Consider the following 14,740-nt stretch of genomic DNA (forward strand, 5'->3'; position numbering starts at 1 on the left):
CAGTCGTTGGAGGCTGGTCACGAGGGAGTGCAAAATACCCGAGGATCAGACTGATGAGGAATCGAAGGCGCGGTCTGTTGATGATGGACGAAGTCTTTGGCTTTTCTTACAGGCGGCCTGTTGCGATTTTGCTTGTGAGGGAGTTTTGCAGGATTCAGGCTTGCGGCGTTTGAGGGCATGTGGCTTTATATTTCGATAGTTTCTGCATTTGTTGTTCGTCGTGGTGTATAAAGCTGATAACCTGTACTGTTGATGCAAGGGTTAAATTTTATTCAAGATTTCATGAGTCGCTGCTTTTGCTTGGGGATGGAGTCACTTTTCAAACAAGGGTCCAGTATTCAGTTGTGTATGAACGCGGTCTTATTATAGAGCTGCCTGATCATCGACTATGTAGAGAAGCTACAGGAGATAGGCCTGAGCCAGACGATCCTGATATTATCAACTAGCGCGCCGGTTTAGCGAGAGAGAGAGAGAGAATAGTCATTCTGTAGAGGAACTGATGCAGAAGTCGGGGTCCAACCCCAGAGCCCATCTGACATAGTGGCGAAGTTGAAAAGTCTACGCGGTTTGACAGGCAGCCCTCTGCAGCACATGAAATCACGATAGCACCTCAAGATGTGAACAGAAATAAACCATTTAACCATAGTCTGAGTCAAGCATTCATAATCAAAGCCCGGATGTGCTCTATGCTACATCAACGCCCAATTTTGTTTCGCATTACACGTTTTCCCCTCCCGTGAACAGCCCATTTCATTGCAGAAATCATGCTCGTGCGCTTACTGCTTGTCAAAGACGTAGGTCAGGTGGCATCGACCACAGTACTGACGGTCAGGCATAGAGGCCATGAAGACACCAGCGCCGCACTAGAGTGAGTTGTTAGCGCCGACCCGATGTTGAAGCATCCAAGGGGAACTTACGGTGTCGCTGGGGCACTCTCGTCGGAGACGCTCAATGTTGCCGTCCTTGTCGACCTTATAGTACTTGAGGACGGCCAGCTTGGTCTTCTTGCGCTTGTGCTTGATCTTCTTGGGAGTAGTGTAGACCTTCTTCTTGCGCTTCTTGCCACCACCACGCAGGCGCAGCACCAAGTGCAGGGTGCTCTCCTTCTGGATGTTGTAGTCGCTCAGGGTGCGGCCATCCTCGAGCTGCTTGCCAGCGAAGATGAGTCGCTGTTGGTCGGGGGGGATGCCCTCCTTGTCCTGGATCTTGGACTTGACGTTGTCGATGGTGTCGGAAGACTCCACCTCGAGGGTGATAGTCTTCCCCGTGAGGGTCTTGACGAAAATCTGCATCTTGCCTAACTGGATGGGTTAGAGTTGGACAATTTCTCCGAGGCTGAGTGAAGCGTGTTCGCGGTGTGGTGCATTTCTCGTCGTGGCCACCGGTCAATACCAGATAAGAAGAAAATGTGTGATATTGAAACCAGCAGCCATCACCGAAGAAAGCGGCGGGGATCAGGAAATGCAAAATAGGAATTCGACTATCAAGACGGACGCATCATTGATGCATCCATCGTCAAAGCCGATGGGAAATGCAGCATCTTTCAGACGTACCTCGACAATAGACCTATTGCCGTCCTAAGCAATCCTCAGATGTTGCGATTGTGAGAAAGACGCTCTGCAAGTGGAGTGGCCGCACGCTGAGAAATTTCCTACTGGGGGGTGGAAGGTGGGAGGCAAATTGGTGTCACATGATCTAGGGTTTTCGCCAACCACTTGCCCTTCTTCGTTGTCCGCCCGCCAAAACGAATTTACCCAGTTGTGTGGAGCCCTGGGGCTTTTGTGACTGGCAAGCGAGACGAGCCGCGACTTTTGCACATCCTCTTTAATCTTTTTGACTGTTCAACCGATTCCAGTACGTCCAACCCGCACTTCTCTCGACAACTCGTTGCTTGGTATTAACAGACTCGCAACAGACACCGTCAAAATGGTCAAGAAGAGAAAGAACAAGTACGATTCCTCCCTCATCCTCTCCGCCTCAACCTTGGTCACCACCTCGCTGTCGACGGAACAAACTCTCAATAAGAGATGATGTTGCTCTGCGCGCGAAAAGACACGAGATACGCGATGGGCAATTCTCTCCAGACCAATTACTAACGGTATTCCAGCGGCCGCAACAAGAAGGGCCGCGGCCACGTCAAGCCTATCCGATGCAGCAACTGCTCTCGCTGCACCCCCAAGGATAAGGCAATCAAGAGATTCACCATTCGCAACATGGTTGAGTCTGCCGCTATCCGTACGTTTAATCTCCGCCATTAGTCCACGTGCCATGGATGCCTCCGGTCAATTGACGCAGAGACAATTTTGGTGCAGTTTTTTCACTGCTAAATGGGCAATTGTGCTAACAACCTTTGGCAGGTGATATCTCGGATGCCTCCGTCTTCGCCGAGTACACGGTACCAAAGATGTACCTCAAGCTGCAGTACTGCGTCTCTTGCGCTATCCATGGCAAGATTGTCCGGTACGTTGTCTTTCCCGGGAGTGTGACAACTGCGCTTCGGCGTATGTGCTTGAGATGAGCCTTGGCCGTACACCAGCAATTGGATACACTCCCCCTCATATTTGTCATGATGCAAAAATGACCTGGTACGTTTCTCACGATGTGATGACTGACATGATTTTGTGCTTTGCAGAGTCCGATCTCGCGTGGGCCGCCGCAACCGTGCTCCTCCCCCGCGTGTCCGCTACAACAAGGACGGCAAGAAGATCACCCCTACTGTCCCTAAGGCTTAAGTGGGTTTCATGATTGGGATGGAGTCTGGTTATGTTTTACGTCTGCATTCAGTAAAAAGGATTAGATGAACAACTGGGATTGAGAATCTAGGGAGATTCCAAATTCAAATCGGACTACGTTTCTTGTCGTTGATGTGAACTGTTGTCGTCTCTTTCAAGCTTGAACTGTGACTGGTGTGCTTGTCGATGCAATGAAGAGAGAGCCAAATGTTTTGTTGTGAATTCCACGCCATTGACGCGCCGTTGTCTTTGAGTTGGCTTTACTTGATGTCGCAAGTTCAGCTACTCGCTGATTCGGTTTCGTTACTGGATCGAAACACATGTGATGGCTCATTCGCTGGTTGGGCCGATGTTGTTTGGGCTGTCCAGTTTACCCTCAAAGCCGACCCCAAATGAAACGAGTCTCGCTTAGAAAATGCACAAGATCTTTGACTCAACCATTCTGTGACATTGGACAGGAACCATTTCCCAAAAGTTGTCGTGGGCGGAGTCTACACAGAGTATCACCACCAAAGGGCTCGACCCGAGGCAGGACGCCAGATACTAGGCCTCTATATTCCCTTTTTCCCCCCCCGCCAACGCTCCATTTGCACTCAAACATGATGGTTTCGACAACGGAATACAGGCTCCGTTTTGAAACTGCGCACACGCATCTCATTAATGGCGAACAAGTGGTCGTCCACCGTGCGTACATAGCTAGGAATACCCTAGACTCGACACCACCTTAAATCAAATTTACCCCTTTCTGCGAACAAGCATAGGGATCAAAGCAAACACCACCTCCGCAGCAACTTCCAGTAAGACACTTGTACATCTTATACCCCGCATTTGCGCAATCATCATCGGACGAGCACTGGCTCACAAAGTTGGCACACTCCATGTACTGAAACGCGATGGGGTCACCGCCCGAAGTCTGTCCACAAACACAGTCTGAATCCCCAACGCTGGCGCTTGCTGGATACGAGCAGGTTCCCTGGGGCCTACTAAGTGAAGACTTGCTACCATTTTTACAACAAGCTATTTGGGTCGGGTCTTGAACGGTGATGTTGAATGGCTTGGGTTTTCCCGGCGCTGCCTTCAGCGACGTAATCGAGTCGATAGTGGTTACACCAGCTCGGAGGCTCATGTTGAGTGGGAGATCGCCATCGTGCAAGTCGTTGCAGATGTCGCCCTCGAAACTTCGGTACTCATTGTACATGCTGATGTATTGCTCCAGCGCGCTGCTACCTTGGCCAAGTGTTCCCGCCATACTTTTGGCCAAGGCCTGTTTGAGAACATTCCATAATTGGCCGTACTTTTTGACGGTGGCGTCAACTTGACCCTTTTGTGTCTCACTGAGAGGTAGCTTATATAGCTCCTCTTTGAGGGAATGCTCATTGAGAAAATCTTGAGCCGTGGCTGCGAGAGTGGTCACCACCGTCGACAGGTCAGGACAGGCTTCGCCGAAAGGATCCGTGAACAAGAACCGAACGATCTCTTTGTTTACAGAGGTTCGACACCTACTAGTTCCAGAATCCTGAACCAGGGAATGTACACAGAAAAGTCCATTTGCCTGTGGATGAGTCCACTTCTGTGTCTATGCAGTCGGAATCACCAACGCTGAGGGTAGGATACGTCCGGAGGGCTCGTTTGATGCCGTTTCCGCATTGATCCTTGAGAAACAGGACTTGCTCGAAACTAGACTCTTCCATGGAGCGCTTGCTAGAGATGGACTTGGCGCATACTTCGTCCGAAAGACTTTCCAACTGCTCGTACATGTCTTTGACGGTGATGGAAACGTCGTATGCACAGGTATTGGTGGAGAAATGAATCCCAGTCGCGTCGATGAGCATCGAACTCTTTTGAGAGTCCATGATGGACAAGCGACTTCTGTTGGATACATCCATGTAGTAGGTTCCGTTGTACGCGTCCCACAACGTGAGAAAGACTGGATCGATTCCAGCCGGGTCGAAGAATACCGACTCAATGTATGGGGAAGGCAGCGTATTATTTTGCTCCGCGACTTCGTCATTATGCAGGGTTGCGCTGCGATGTTTATTTTCGGCATCTGGATCTTGAGGAAACTGGTAGCAAGTCTCCTCTGCGATTGCCGCTGTACGGGTCACTTGCGTAAAATTGGCGACTGAAAGAGAGGGCAAGGGAGCAGTAGAAGTTGAGATTGAGAAATACGTAGAGATGCTCAGTTTGGAAGGCGTTTCAGAGTGTGTCGTAGTCGTGTTGTTTGTTGAAACAGGCAATGACGTTGTCTTGGAGCTAATGCTACCGCGCGTGGAATCATGTGTTGATAAAGACACTGGAACCGTGCTGTTGATAGTAGAACTTATATTTGGAGAAATGGACAACGAACTCGACCCCGGAAGGGTCAAATGCACCGTTGAAATGCTTGCACTAGGAATTGGAGTAAGAGTAATGGTTGGAAGCGTCCACAAATCAGTTACACTATTCGAAGTTGACGAGATTGAAGCCTTGCTCGAGGTACCGTTCGCGGAGCTGGACTGCGATGAAGACCAAGGTTTAAAGCTGCTTTGAGTACCTGTCGAGTTTGTGACGCCGCCAGTTGATGAGTTAAGAGAGTGCGTTGAGCTAGTACCACTTGACAGGGATCTAGAGGTTATTCCAGAGAGAACGCTTGATACCGTAGCCGTTGCTGAGAACGAGCCGGTTGTATTTGAGTAGAAACCACTCGAAGAACTATTGGTATACATGTACGGAGTTGAGACTGACGAGGAGGTGTAGAGCGCCGTTGAATTTATGTCTACTGTAGTCCGGTTTGAACTTGATGTTACAGTATACGAAGAAGCACACTTGGTTGAGCTCTTCCCACCTGGAGCAGTCGACGTAGCATGGTCAGAGCAAGTCCTATTACGAGTGAGAGATGAGCTTGATGTAGAAGACACAGTCGAACTATCCCCTCGGCTTGTCGGCGAGGCGCTGTCCGTCGGTCGAGGATGACATTTATCCGTCAACACGCAGCTGCACTATGCTGAACTTAGAAACGCTGCACACCGGGGACTCTGGATGAAAATACATACGCGGGAAGAAACCACAGCCGGATCATATGTCACATAAGCCGTTGGTGTCACAACCTCACAGGGCGGCTTGCCAAGGACAGACGAACAAAACTGTCGGCCATTCTGGTACAGAGAGCTGTAAAGAGCGTCTTTCGTACAAACTAGCACGATGTCACTGTTCGCAAAGACCGAAACAGCGCGAAGAAAAGCGAGAGTGAAGAAGAGAAGCATGGCGGAATAACGCATCGTAAAGAGTGACTGGAAAGCCCGATTCGACACGACCAAGTTGAAGACTCAAGAACAGTATCGCGCCCGGCCGATGCTGGTTATTCCATTATATATTTCGCATCGGGGACAAGAGACTTGTTTAGAAGTGAGTCGCCTCGCCTCCTTCATTTCGTGGTTTAGTTTCAGAGCACGCCATCTTCGACGCTCGCTAACGAAGGATGTATCCGACTTATATAACAACTCGCTTGTCAGAGTATGCTTAGCGATCGAGTCTCGGGAGAAATCCCGGTGCTCTGCCATTCGATGGTGTACGCTGCCGTTGTCCAGCTGAATCATGTACCACGTTAGGTTGAAGCAAAGCGATAAATCAGCCACTCAAACCGGTCTGATGTTTTGCAACACCCACATGGCTATGAACGCCACGGGTGTTACTCGACTTTGGGTGTGACTCTCAGATCCCAACTTGGCATTTCCAACTCGAGCCACTCGACTTCCAAGGCAAAGAGCCGGAACAGTATTGTGACTCTGACGTACGACATGCAAGGACCTATTGAGAGCTGAAATCGAGCTACATGGTCTTGCGTCTCCCTGAATGTGGACAGAGGTAAGTTGAAAATAGGCAATTACACCCGCTCTCGCTCTCTATAGTTTCAACATGATGATTATTTCGTTTCCGCCATCCAAAAAAAAAAAAAAAATACATAAAACACCATAGTAACCTTTGTGATCATGACCCGTCATCAAATATCTACCCAGTCCAGTTCCCAAATTTCATCATGTACAAAGAACATGCAAAATCTCCTTCTCATCTCCCATTACGTTGTCCTCATCTAAGGGCCAGGGTTGTGGTGAAACCAGTGCCTGCCTGCGGCCGTTGCTGTGGCTGTGGTCGGTCGATGTAATCCTTATTCTCAATAGTAACACTCTTGGTCATGTGATTGACCTTGTAAACTCCGACCAAACGAGCCGCAAGTTCGAACATGTTATTCCTCAATGAGATGACAATGAACTGAGCATTCTTGGTTCGCTCCTTGATATAATTGGCAACGATGGAGACCTGGTCAAACATTATTAGAACACGGAGCATTGCATCCTTCTGGTTGGAGAAGTCGACTTACGTTTCTGAAATCCAAGGCGGCGTCAATTTCATCCATGACATATAATGGTGTAGGTTTGTAGTGATGCAGGGCAAAGACTAGAGCCAAGCTGCTCAACGTCTTTTCACCTCCAGATAAGTTGCCGATATTCTTCCAGCTCTTCTTGGGTGGCATCACGCTGAACAGGATACCTTCACTGAAGGGATCCAGACTGTCCACAAGCTCTAGTTCTGCGTTACCACCCATCGTGATCATTTGGTACATCTCTTTTAAGCGAAGCGAGATGGCGCTGAAACCCTCCATGAAGCCCTCCAATCGTCGTCTTCGGAGATCGTCACAACGCTTCTTGGCCGCGTCTCGCTGACTGATTGCCGCTTGAAGATCTGAGGACCTAGCCGCATGTTCCTCCACTCTGCGGCGGTACTCGGCCAAAACGCCAAGGTCGACACTGGCGTTCTGTGTCTTCTCCTCCAGTGCAGCTATCTCACCCTTCAGGGTCTCCTTATTCAAGTCAGCCAGTTCGTCCGGTGTGTATCTAGGCAGCTCGTAAGGTGGCTTGTTTGAGCCACCTTCTGTTGACTTTTCTGCCATAGATGCATCGGCCATGCTGGTATCTTCGGCCTCTTCCGCTTCAGATTCAGCCATTTCGGTGTCTTCGTTGGATGTCGAGGAGCCTTCTTGCTTTTCGGGCTGCTCAGCTTTAGCAGCTTGTTCGGTAGGGCTGGACGCACCAACGAGGTCCTCAATGTTCTGCAAGACTAGTTTTGACAGCTTGTCTTCCCAGTATCGATGTCTCTTTTCATTCTCGGCCAAAGTCTTCTGGTTCTCCTCCAATTTGTTCCGCATTTCAATCTCCACGGCGCGACTTTTGTTAAGCTCCGCTGTCTTGGCGTCAAGCTCCTTTTTGAAGGCCCTGAGCTCTTCCCTCCTTGATGCCAAATCTGCCTCCGCCTCCTTAACCTGGGCCTTCAGGTCGTCCGACTTCTCACCCTGGTTGTTGACATCGGCTTCAAGTCTTTCTAGCTCTCTCACAGCGGTTTCCAACTCTTTATTGGCCTTGGCAATGTCCTTTCCAAGCTTAACTTTTTGCTTCTCGGCCTTGACTCGGCGGACTTCTGCATTCGACGTCTCTTCGTTATGGGAGTTGATTTGCTCCTTGAGGTCGTCGACCTTTGCCCGCTGGCTTCGCAGCTTCTCTCCACCAGCTTCCATGATTTTCTCCTGCAGAGCTTTGATCTCTTCCTCCACACTGGCAGTCTCCCCATGGAGCTGCTCAATTCCCCCATTTAGCTTCGCAATCTCCCTCTCCAAAGCGGCGACACGAGATGAGTCGGATGTTGATGGCTGGTGCTCTTGGCTGACTTCCTTGATACGCTTCTTTACATCCGAAAGATTGCGTGTGGCGCTGTCAATCTCGAGGCCAAGCTTCTGCATCTTTGTCTCAAGCTGAGGGATTTTTTCGTTGAGGTCCTTGAGCTTACCTTCGCATTCACGCTGATACTCTTGGAACTCTTGGAACTTGGCTTCCCATTGATCTCGATCCTCCTCAAGCTTGGCAACGTGCTCCTTGCTGATATCTGCCACAATCTTGGAAGACATCAGTCCCTTCTTCACAGTAGTCCCGCCACCGGACATTGTCCCGGACTTGTCGATTAGCTCACCAGCCAAGGTCACCACCCGCCATCTCTTGGCCCCGTATGCGATACGATTAGCTTGGGCTAAGTCGTTGGCGACCAATGTGTCCTGCATTGCGTGATAGAAAGCTGGACGGAACTTGTCTTTAGATTTGACCAAATCAAATAGGCGTGGTGCGTTCTCTGGTGTCTGGATAGGAGACAGTGTCTCGTGATCTAAGCTTGTCCAAGCAGATAAAGTTGCCACGACCCAAGTTGTTCTTCCTTAGATACTCGATGCACTGCTGACCAGACTCAACCGACTCGGTGACGAAATTGTCAAGCGCGGAGCAGGCCGTTGAAACCGCAACGTCGTACTTTTGGTCAATGGTTCCTAGATTGCCAAGCCGTCCGTGGAAGCCATCGATTCTACCAGATTCTTTCATGCGCATCAAGGCTGTCAAAACGTTGCCACGGGCCTGCGTACTTGCTAGACTTGAACGAGCTTCGTCGGCCTTTTGCCGTGAATTCGAAATCTTGGCTTGGATCTTGGGCTCTTGCTGGGCCAGAATTGCGAGCTCAGAGTTCATTTTTTCAGCTTCTCTCTGGAGTTCAGATTTCTCCTTTTCGCAAGCCTTGAGTTCCTTGGCCTTGGCCGCCTTGTCCGTTTCGATGGCTGTAATCTTGCCCTCAAGCTCTTCGACTGCGACTGCACCAGCATTTGCCTTTTCTTTGAGGATGCTCATTTCACTCTCTGCTACAGCAATAGCAGACTGCTTTTGATTAATCTTCTCCATCCAAGGCTCGAGAGTCCTCTGCTTGGCTGCAATCTTGTCGGAGAAGGCCTGAGTTTTTCCCTTGAGGCTTTCTCGAATATTGGCGAGCTCGGCTTCCTCGGCCTTGACTTGTGCCTCGAGGTCAGCGACTTCTTGTGTTCGGGTCTCAATATCTTGCTTGGTTTCCTCAATGGTTTCGTCTGCTTCGTTGGTTGCGTTTTGAGCATTGTTAATAGTCTTTTCGAGCTTTTTCTGCTTTTCGACAAGGAACTTGCGCTTCTCATCGAACTTGACGCGCTCCTGCTCGAACTTTGCTAGTTCTTTGACAATACTTTGGGTTTGCTTCTCTTGTGTTTCAACTTCCTTGGTCCCTTTCGTGTATTGCTTTTCAAGATCCTTGATGAACTGCTCACTGCCCTGGTGCTTTTCAAGTTCTGCATCGAGTTGGGCTTGCATCTGGTTGATTGCTTCCTCAGTAACAGTGATATTGCCATTGCATTCGTGAATGAAAAGCTGGTATAAAGCGGATTGCTTCATGGTTAGCTCATTTTCGTCGCGTATGTACGCGAGAGCCTTGTCTTTTTTATCCTCCGAGACTGTTCTTTTCTTTCTCGACGTGTTGCACACGCCCGCTCTTCTCCATGCAGACATCGTTCAAGGTTTCTACTTCAGCAGCGGACTCTTCAATGGGAGTTTTGTATTTGGAGGTGCCAATAATATCTTCGAGGTATTCAAGCAAGCCGTCCTCGTGCTCGTTAGCGGCCTTTGATTTCATTTGAGCAATTGACTCGACTTCTCCTTGAAGAATCAAGAATCGCTTGTGATCCAAATCAACACCGTGGTCCTTGAGTAATGTCGTGACAGTCGTAAAGTTGGACTCCTTGCCATTGATGTAGTATTTGCTCGTGTTGTTTCGGAAGGCCTTTCGAGAAATGATGAGTTTCGAATTAGGGATAACCTCGTGGCCGGTAGGCTTATCAATGACCTCCTGAAAGTGGACTTCGACTTCGCAATACTCCAAGTTTGGGTGCTGAGCAGAATTGTGAATGAGAGCCGAAATTTTACCCTGGCGCATCTTGCTGGCTCTGAAACCAAACACAAAAAGTAGAGAGTCAATGACATTGGACTTGCCGGAACCGTTGGGCCCAACAACAGATGAAAAGGAGGCGTGAAAAGGACCGACCTCTTGACGGCCAGCGTAACTCTTGAAGTTGTTCAAAATCAAATGAGTCAATACAATTCGAGACTTGGGGGATGTTGATGGTTCCTCAAAAAATGGGATCGTTGTGGTTCGGGACTTGAGTACGATATCCAGAGGTTTATCCATGATGGAATCAAGCGGCTTGATTGGCTTGACGTTGGGTTGTGTCTCCTCGACGTTCTGTGGCGTATTCACACTGACAGCCGTGATGTCCGCTAGCGGTGATCCGTGAGCCTGGGTTCCTTCCAAAAGCTGGGGCTTCCTTGGTACTACTGGTGGCGCCAAGTCTTCTGTGGGAGCAATCGATGCCCTAGGCGCAGCGCTCTTCCTCTTTCTCGGTGATGGCTTTTTGGGAGGTGTTTGAGCGGTTTGTTGAATGGTGGTGTCGGCATCAACAAGATGGCTTAATTCCGGCTCTCCTTCAAGCTCATCTGGCTCCGTGGATGCGATGGATTGCTTCTTGACGCGCGATCTTCGTGGTGCAGCAGACAACCGCCCACCGCGAGTTTGACGCCGAGTTGTCCTCGAAGCTTCAGGAGTGTATTCGGCTTCCTCATCAGCGCGTACCTTTGTTGTATTGCCGATTTCGTCTTCGTCATCGGAGTCGATAACAGCCGCCCGCCTCATCGCGGCGCGTCTGGACGGCCTCGTTGGTCCTGCGGCCGACATTTCGTTGTGTGGGAGCCGCACGAGGAACGGCAGATATCTAGGTGTCGTGTAGAGGCAAAAAAAAAAAAAAAGAGAGAGAGAAAATTGCAAGGTAAAAGTGCCCTTTGTAGCAGAATTCGAAAGTCTCCTGGACTTCCTGACTGGGCGCAGCAACGATCGCGTAGACACGGCGCAAAAGATGGTGAAACGAGGTTTAGATATCTACCCAAGTGGCTGTCGTCGCCCCGCGTTGCTAGCTATTGTTTGGAAATGTCCCAAAGGGTCGTTTGTAAACAATGCAAGTGCAGCCGCAACTGCCAGTAACCACACAGTGCATCAGCCACGACGCCACACACCCTTGCGGCGACTAAACTGTCACACGTGACAGCGCGTCAAGATGCCTTGGTTTTGAGTCTCGTTCCAGTACCCAAATGGCCTGGTTCAACTACTCCAATATTCGGACAGAACTCGGGTTGCAAGTAAACAAACCATCACGGGGCCCCTTGGACATACCTGGAGCAGAAGCCATGTTCAACTATACTAGCTTTCACGATGTCTTTCCCACGGAAATTCAGCTCCCGTACGATCGCAGGCTGCAACACGAGATTGAAGCGCATCGCAAGAATGCCGACGATGTCTTATTCATTGACCGAGTGATGCGAGCGCTCGGTATTCCCAAAGGTGAGCCATATCGGGTTGGATATGAAGCTCGAAGAGCTCTGTTCAAGAATGACTTGGCTGACATCATTTCCCATAACAGCCAAAGTGTATCCCCCAAAGACTGAGCATGCCCTCCGACAATTACATCAGCAAATCTGCGGGGCGGGAATGTCGATGCACCACAAATTCTCCCTGCTGTACTACGTCCTCCTCGATTTTGACGATGCGAGCAAAGAGGTTTTTGTATCAGAGAGCTTTGCCAGCCTGTCTGGCATGCCGGCTAACTACCAGCTCTTTATGAAAGGCCTCTGGCACATGGATAGAGAGGAGTATTCTGTAAGACTACGTGAATATCGTCTAGGATGTAAGGATTTTTGTTTTTGGCTCACATGACGGTGCAGAGAGCCATTGAATACGTCGCGCATCCGTCATTAGATCCTGATTTCGCCGACGACATCATCATTGCCTTGATAAAGCAGGCGCCAGACCAGGACTATACTCTCGCTTTGTCGTATTTCTACTCGGTGCAGCCAATTTTGAAGTCCCCAGTTGCTCTTGAGCTTCTCTTCGACGCCATGGCTCACACGAATGTCACGCAGGCGCTTCTATATTCGCGCACGCACCCGCAACACACCAGAGAACAACTATTCCGCCGGTGGATTTCATGTGTGCTAAATAATAGCGGGGGCGACGACTTGCCCAGCCGCACGAACGAACTGGTGTTTATGCCGTTTGATTCGCTGGAAGAAACTTGGTTCGAAGAATACCTCACAGTGGGTGAGGGGAGGACTTTGAAGAGGGCCAAGGACACCCTGTTGATTCGCAAAATTGCCTGTGATCGATTCTCTGACGTGGCCAAGGTTCGACCTAGCGGGCAATGGGCCGGTATTTTGGAAGGAATCAAGGGAGGGACTGCTGGCCAAACAGACTAGGTGACTGGCATCATGTGCATGATTAGGTCTGTGTATGCATAGCGACGGCGTTGGAACTGCAGGAAATTGCTACATTTGTGCATTCACGAGACGCTGCGATAATGCCTTATCTCGAAGTATATGTTAGGCTGTGAACAAACGCCAAGAGGGAAGCGCACAACCTTCGAACGACTAGCATGACTAGCATTGTCTAGGTTGGCCGTACGACAGTGAGCGAGTCGGACGCAAGCAGACAATTTTCCAAATCACCTCAGCGGTACAAAATAATCAATGGCCTCGCCCGCAGCACGCACAATAGCAGCCTTCAAGGGGTGGTCGGCGGTGTCTCCAATATCTGGTTCTGTGCAGTGCCAAGATGGAGCCGCTGACCCTTCTCAATGCGACGCCTCTCGGCACATCGAAGGAGGGTGCTCGATTTTGTTCTAGAAGTGCCTTCTTTCTCGGAAATCACCGTGTCTGGCTTGATAGCCACAGACTAAAGAACTTTTGATAATGGAAAACTCACAGTACGGGGCCCGGTTGCCGGCACAGCCTCTTTGCCCATCGGCCTACCATCCATGTGCCCCGTCTTCCGTCAAATGACAATTTCGGTTCGTCGCGTGTCTCGGGAAAAAAAAAGAAAAGTATCACTGCTATCTTTCCTGTTCAGGGACCTAATTCTATCAGAGAGATTCCACCATGGCTCGTCTCATGACCTGCCAATCCAGGAACAGGCCCTGTCGATCTTCCATGCAGACAGAACAGCTAATTGAAGGATTAGCCTTACAGTTCGATACAAGCCTCCGGATTTGCTTAAGAGTAATTGAAAACCGCTGATCGGCTCCCACTTAAATCTATATCGGTGACCTGCCCAACCTTTTTCTTTTTGCCACTCATCCCAGGCTAGATCCCCCAATATCCGCACGACTCGACACTCCGGAGATGACCACAAAGGACACCCCAACTGCTCCGTATCTCTCCTTCCGTCCGTTCCGGGGCAACGGCTGATGGAAGTCGCTGGGGGAAAACAAAGTTCCATCAATGTCACCTTGCAAAAAGCTGGGCAACGGCGGAGTCGATACGGGAGAAGAAGATATTCTCGACACACGGTGGAACAACAGTGGAGATGATGGAGTCCCAGCCGAGACATCCAAAGAACAAAAAGGCCAATACAAGGCAGGGGTGGCAGTTTTAACTTGGGACGAGTCCACCTTGGGCGAACGTTACAACGGCCATCTGTGAGCATCGCGGTTTGCGCCGGGACACCAAAACCGCCCCTTGTATGTGCGTATATGTGCTACTTGGGGTGTGTCTGTGGCATCTTGGAGGTTTTTTATGTCATCTCCGTTGGATAGGATAAAATCTTTCCTTTTTTCGATTCTTATTGGAAATGCCTGTATTGTCTAATTTCCCAGGTAAAATAGGCATTGAGCCCAACGTCGAATATAAAGGCGGCCTTACAATCCCTTCAAGAGCAACTTGGCGGCATCAAAAGCCGGCTGCTTCACGGTGGCACTCTGCCCAAATTTCCCAAGCTGCTTCTTGACAGCATCGGATAAAGCGTCTCTATATAGCTCGTTCTGCATCAGGCCGCCTGCCAAGACGAGTCCACATCCCGACGCGTCAATGCCCTGGCCCCTTGCCAACAGTGTCGCCAGCTCAGCTAAACTCGCAGTCCCGCCGGCTACGATGCTCTTTGCCTCGTCATTGCCCGTTGCGGCCATTGATAAAACAATCTTGGCAACCCCGGCAATGCGCTTCGTCGTGCCCAAAGAGGCATTTCCTGCCGGGCCAAGCCGGGAGAAGGGCATGACGATGGCGCTGAGGAGATAGATGGTCGGGGCTACTGGTGGGATATTGATC

General features: G+C 50.0%; 8 protein-coding genes across 10 annotated transcripts; 2 read left to right on the top strand and 6 right to left on the bottom strand.

Moving 5' to 3' along the window:
• Positions 1–632: 632 nt before the first annotated feature.
• Positions 633–1,626, bottom strand: ubi3 (ubiquitin-40S ribosomal protein S27a). 3 transcript variants are annotated; one of them, XM_066123062.1, is made up of 3 exons: positions 1,554–1,612; positions 918–1,301; positions 633–863 (listed from the first exon to the last, which is right to left on the bottom strand). In XM_066123062.1, the coding sequence occupies exons 2-3, from the start codon at positions 1,290–1,292 to the stop codon at positions 777–779; spliced, it is 462 nt and encodes a 153-aa protein (XP_065973695.1). In that variant the 5' UTR covers positions 1,293–1,301; positions 1,554–1,612; the 3' UTR covers positions 633–776. The 3 variants fall into 3 exon arrangements, with proteins under 3 accessions (XP_065973695.1, XP_065973696.1, XP_007808286.1); XM_007810095.2 differs by having other exon boundaries at positions 634–863; positions 918–1,297; positions 1,554–1,626; XM_066123063.1 differs by having other exon boundaries at positions 633–1,480.
• A 117-nt stretch (positions 1,627–1,743) lies between these two features.
• On the top strand, positions 1,744–3,000 carry RPS26A (40S ribosomal protein eS26). Its single transcript, XM_007810096.2, has 4 exons — positions 1,744–1,949; positions 2,108–2,235; positions 2,358–2,460; positions 2,633–3,000. The coding sequence occupies exons 1-4, from the start codon at positions 1,927–1,929 to the stop codon at positions 2,730–2,732; spliced, it is 354 nt and encodes a 117-aa protein (XP_007808287.1). The 5' UTR covers positions 1,744–1,926; the 3' UTR covers positions 2,733–3,000.
• Positions 3,001–3,930, bottom strand: J3458_018973 (uncharacterized protein; the record flags this gene model as incomplete). Its single annotated transcript, XM_066121340.1, has 1 exon — positions 3,001–3,930. The coding sequence occupies one exon, from the start codon at positions 3,928–3,930 to the stop codon at positions 3,457–3,459; it is 474 nt and encodes a 157-aa protein (XP_065973697.1). The 3' UTR covers positions 3,001–3,456.
• Positions 3,931–4,234: 304 nt separating this feature from the next.
• Positions 4,235–4,585, bottom strand: J3458_018974 (uncharacterized protein; the record flags this gene model as incomplete). Its single annotated transcript, XM_007810097.2, has 1 exon — positions 4,235–4,585. The coding sequence occupies one exon, from the start codon at positions 4,583–4,585 to the stop codon at positions 4,235–4,237; it is 351 nt and encodes a 116-aa protein (XP_007808288.2).
• Positions 4,586–6,797: 2,212 nt separating this feature from the next.
• On the bottom strand, positions 6,798–8,817 carry SMC4_1 (Structural maintenance of chromosomes protein 4; the record flags this gene model as incomplete). Its single annotated transcript, XM_007810098.2, has 2 exons — positions 6,798–7,028; positions 7,090–8,817. The coding sequence occupies 2 exons, from the start codon at positions 8,815–8,817 to the stop codon at positions 6,798–6,800; spliced, it is 1,959 nt and encodes a 652-aa protein (XP_007808289.2).
• Positions 8,818–8,863: 46 nt separating this feature from the next.
• Positions 8,864–10,108, bottom strand: SMC4_2 (Structural maintenance of chromosomes protein 4; the record flags this gene model as incomplete). The annotated part of the gene is made up of 1 exon (XM_066121341.1): positions 8,864–10,108. One exon carries the CDS (start codon positions 10,106–10,108, stop codon positions 8,864–8,866), a length of 1,245 nt encoding a protein of 414 aa, XP_065973698.1.
• A 1,725-nt stretch (positions 10,109–11,833) lies between these two features.
• J3458_018977 (uncharacterized protein) lies at positions 11,834–12,898 on the top strand (the record flags this gene model as incomplete). Its single annotated transcript, XM_007810099.1, has 3 exons — positions 11,834–11,987; positions 12,067–12,302; positions 12,368–12,898. 3 exons carry the CDS (start codon positions 11,834–11,836, stop codon positions 12,896–12,898), a joined length of 921 nt encoding a protein of 306 aa, XP_007808290.1.
• A 1,436-nt stretch (positions 12,899–14,334) lies between these two features.
• J3458_018978 (uncharacterized protein) lies at positions 14,335–14,688 on the bottom strand (the record flags this gene model as incomplete). Its single annotated transcript, XM_066121342.1, has 1 exon — positions 14,335–14,688. The coding sequence occupies one exon, from the start codon at positions 14,686–14,688 to the stop codon at positions 14,335–14,337; it is 354 nt and encodes a 117-aa protein (XP_065973699.1).
• Positions 14,689–14,740: the final 52 nt, after the last annotated feature.

This window comes from Metarhizium acridum (genome assembly GCF_019434415.1).
Source record: "Metarhizium acridum strain ARSEF 324 chromosome Unknown scaffold_555, whole genome shotgun sequence".
NCBI lineage: Eukaryota > Fungi > Ascomycota > Sordariomycetes > Hypocreales > Clavicipitaceae > Metarhizium > Metarhizium acridum.

What these genes read in the sequence shown, in the direction of transcription:
- ubi3 (XM_066123062.1), bottom strand. Translation starts at nt 1,292, where the DNA reads ATGCAGATTTTCGTCAAGACCCTCACGGGGAAGACTATCACCCTCGAG. An exon ending in GAGAGTGCCCCAGCGACACC is followed by an intron (nt 864 to 917) that starts GTAAGTTCCCCT and finishes AACTCACTCTAG; the next exon opens with TGCGGCGCTGGTGTCTTCAT.
- RPS26A (XM_007810096.2), top strand. Translation starts at nt 1,927, where the DNA reads ATGGTCAAGAAGAGAAAGAACAA. An exon ending in GGTTGAGTCTGCCGCTATCC is followed by an intron (nt 2,236 to 2,357) that starts GTACGTTTAATC and finishes AACCTTTGGCAG; the next exon opens with GTGATATCTCGGATGCCTCC. An exon ending in ATCCATGGCAAGATTGTCCG is followed by an intron (nt 2,461 to 2,632) that starts GTACGTTGTCTT and finishes TGTGCTTTGCAG; the next exon opens with AGTCCGATCTCGCGTGGGCC.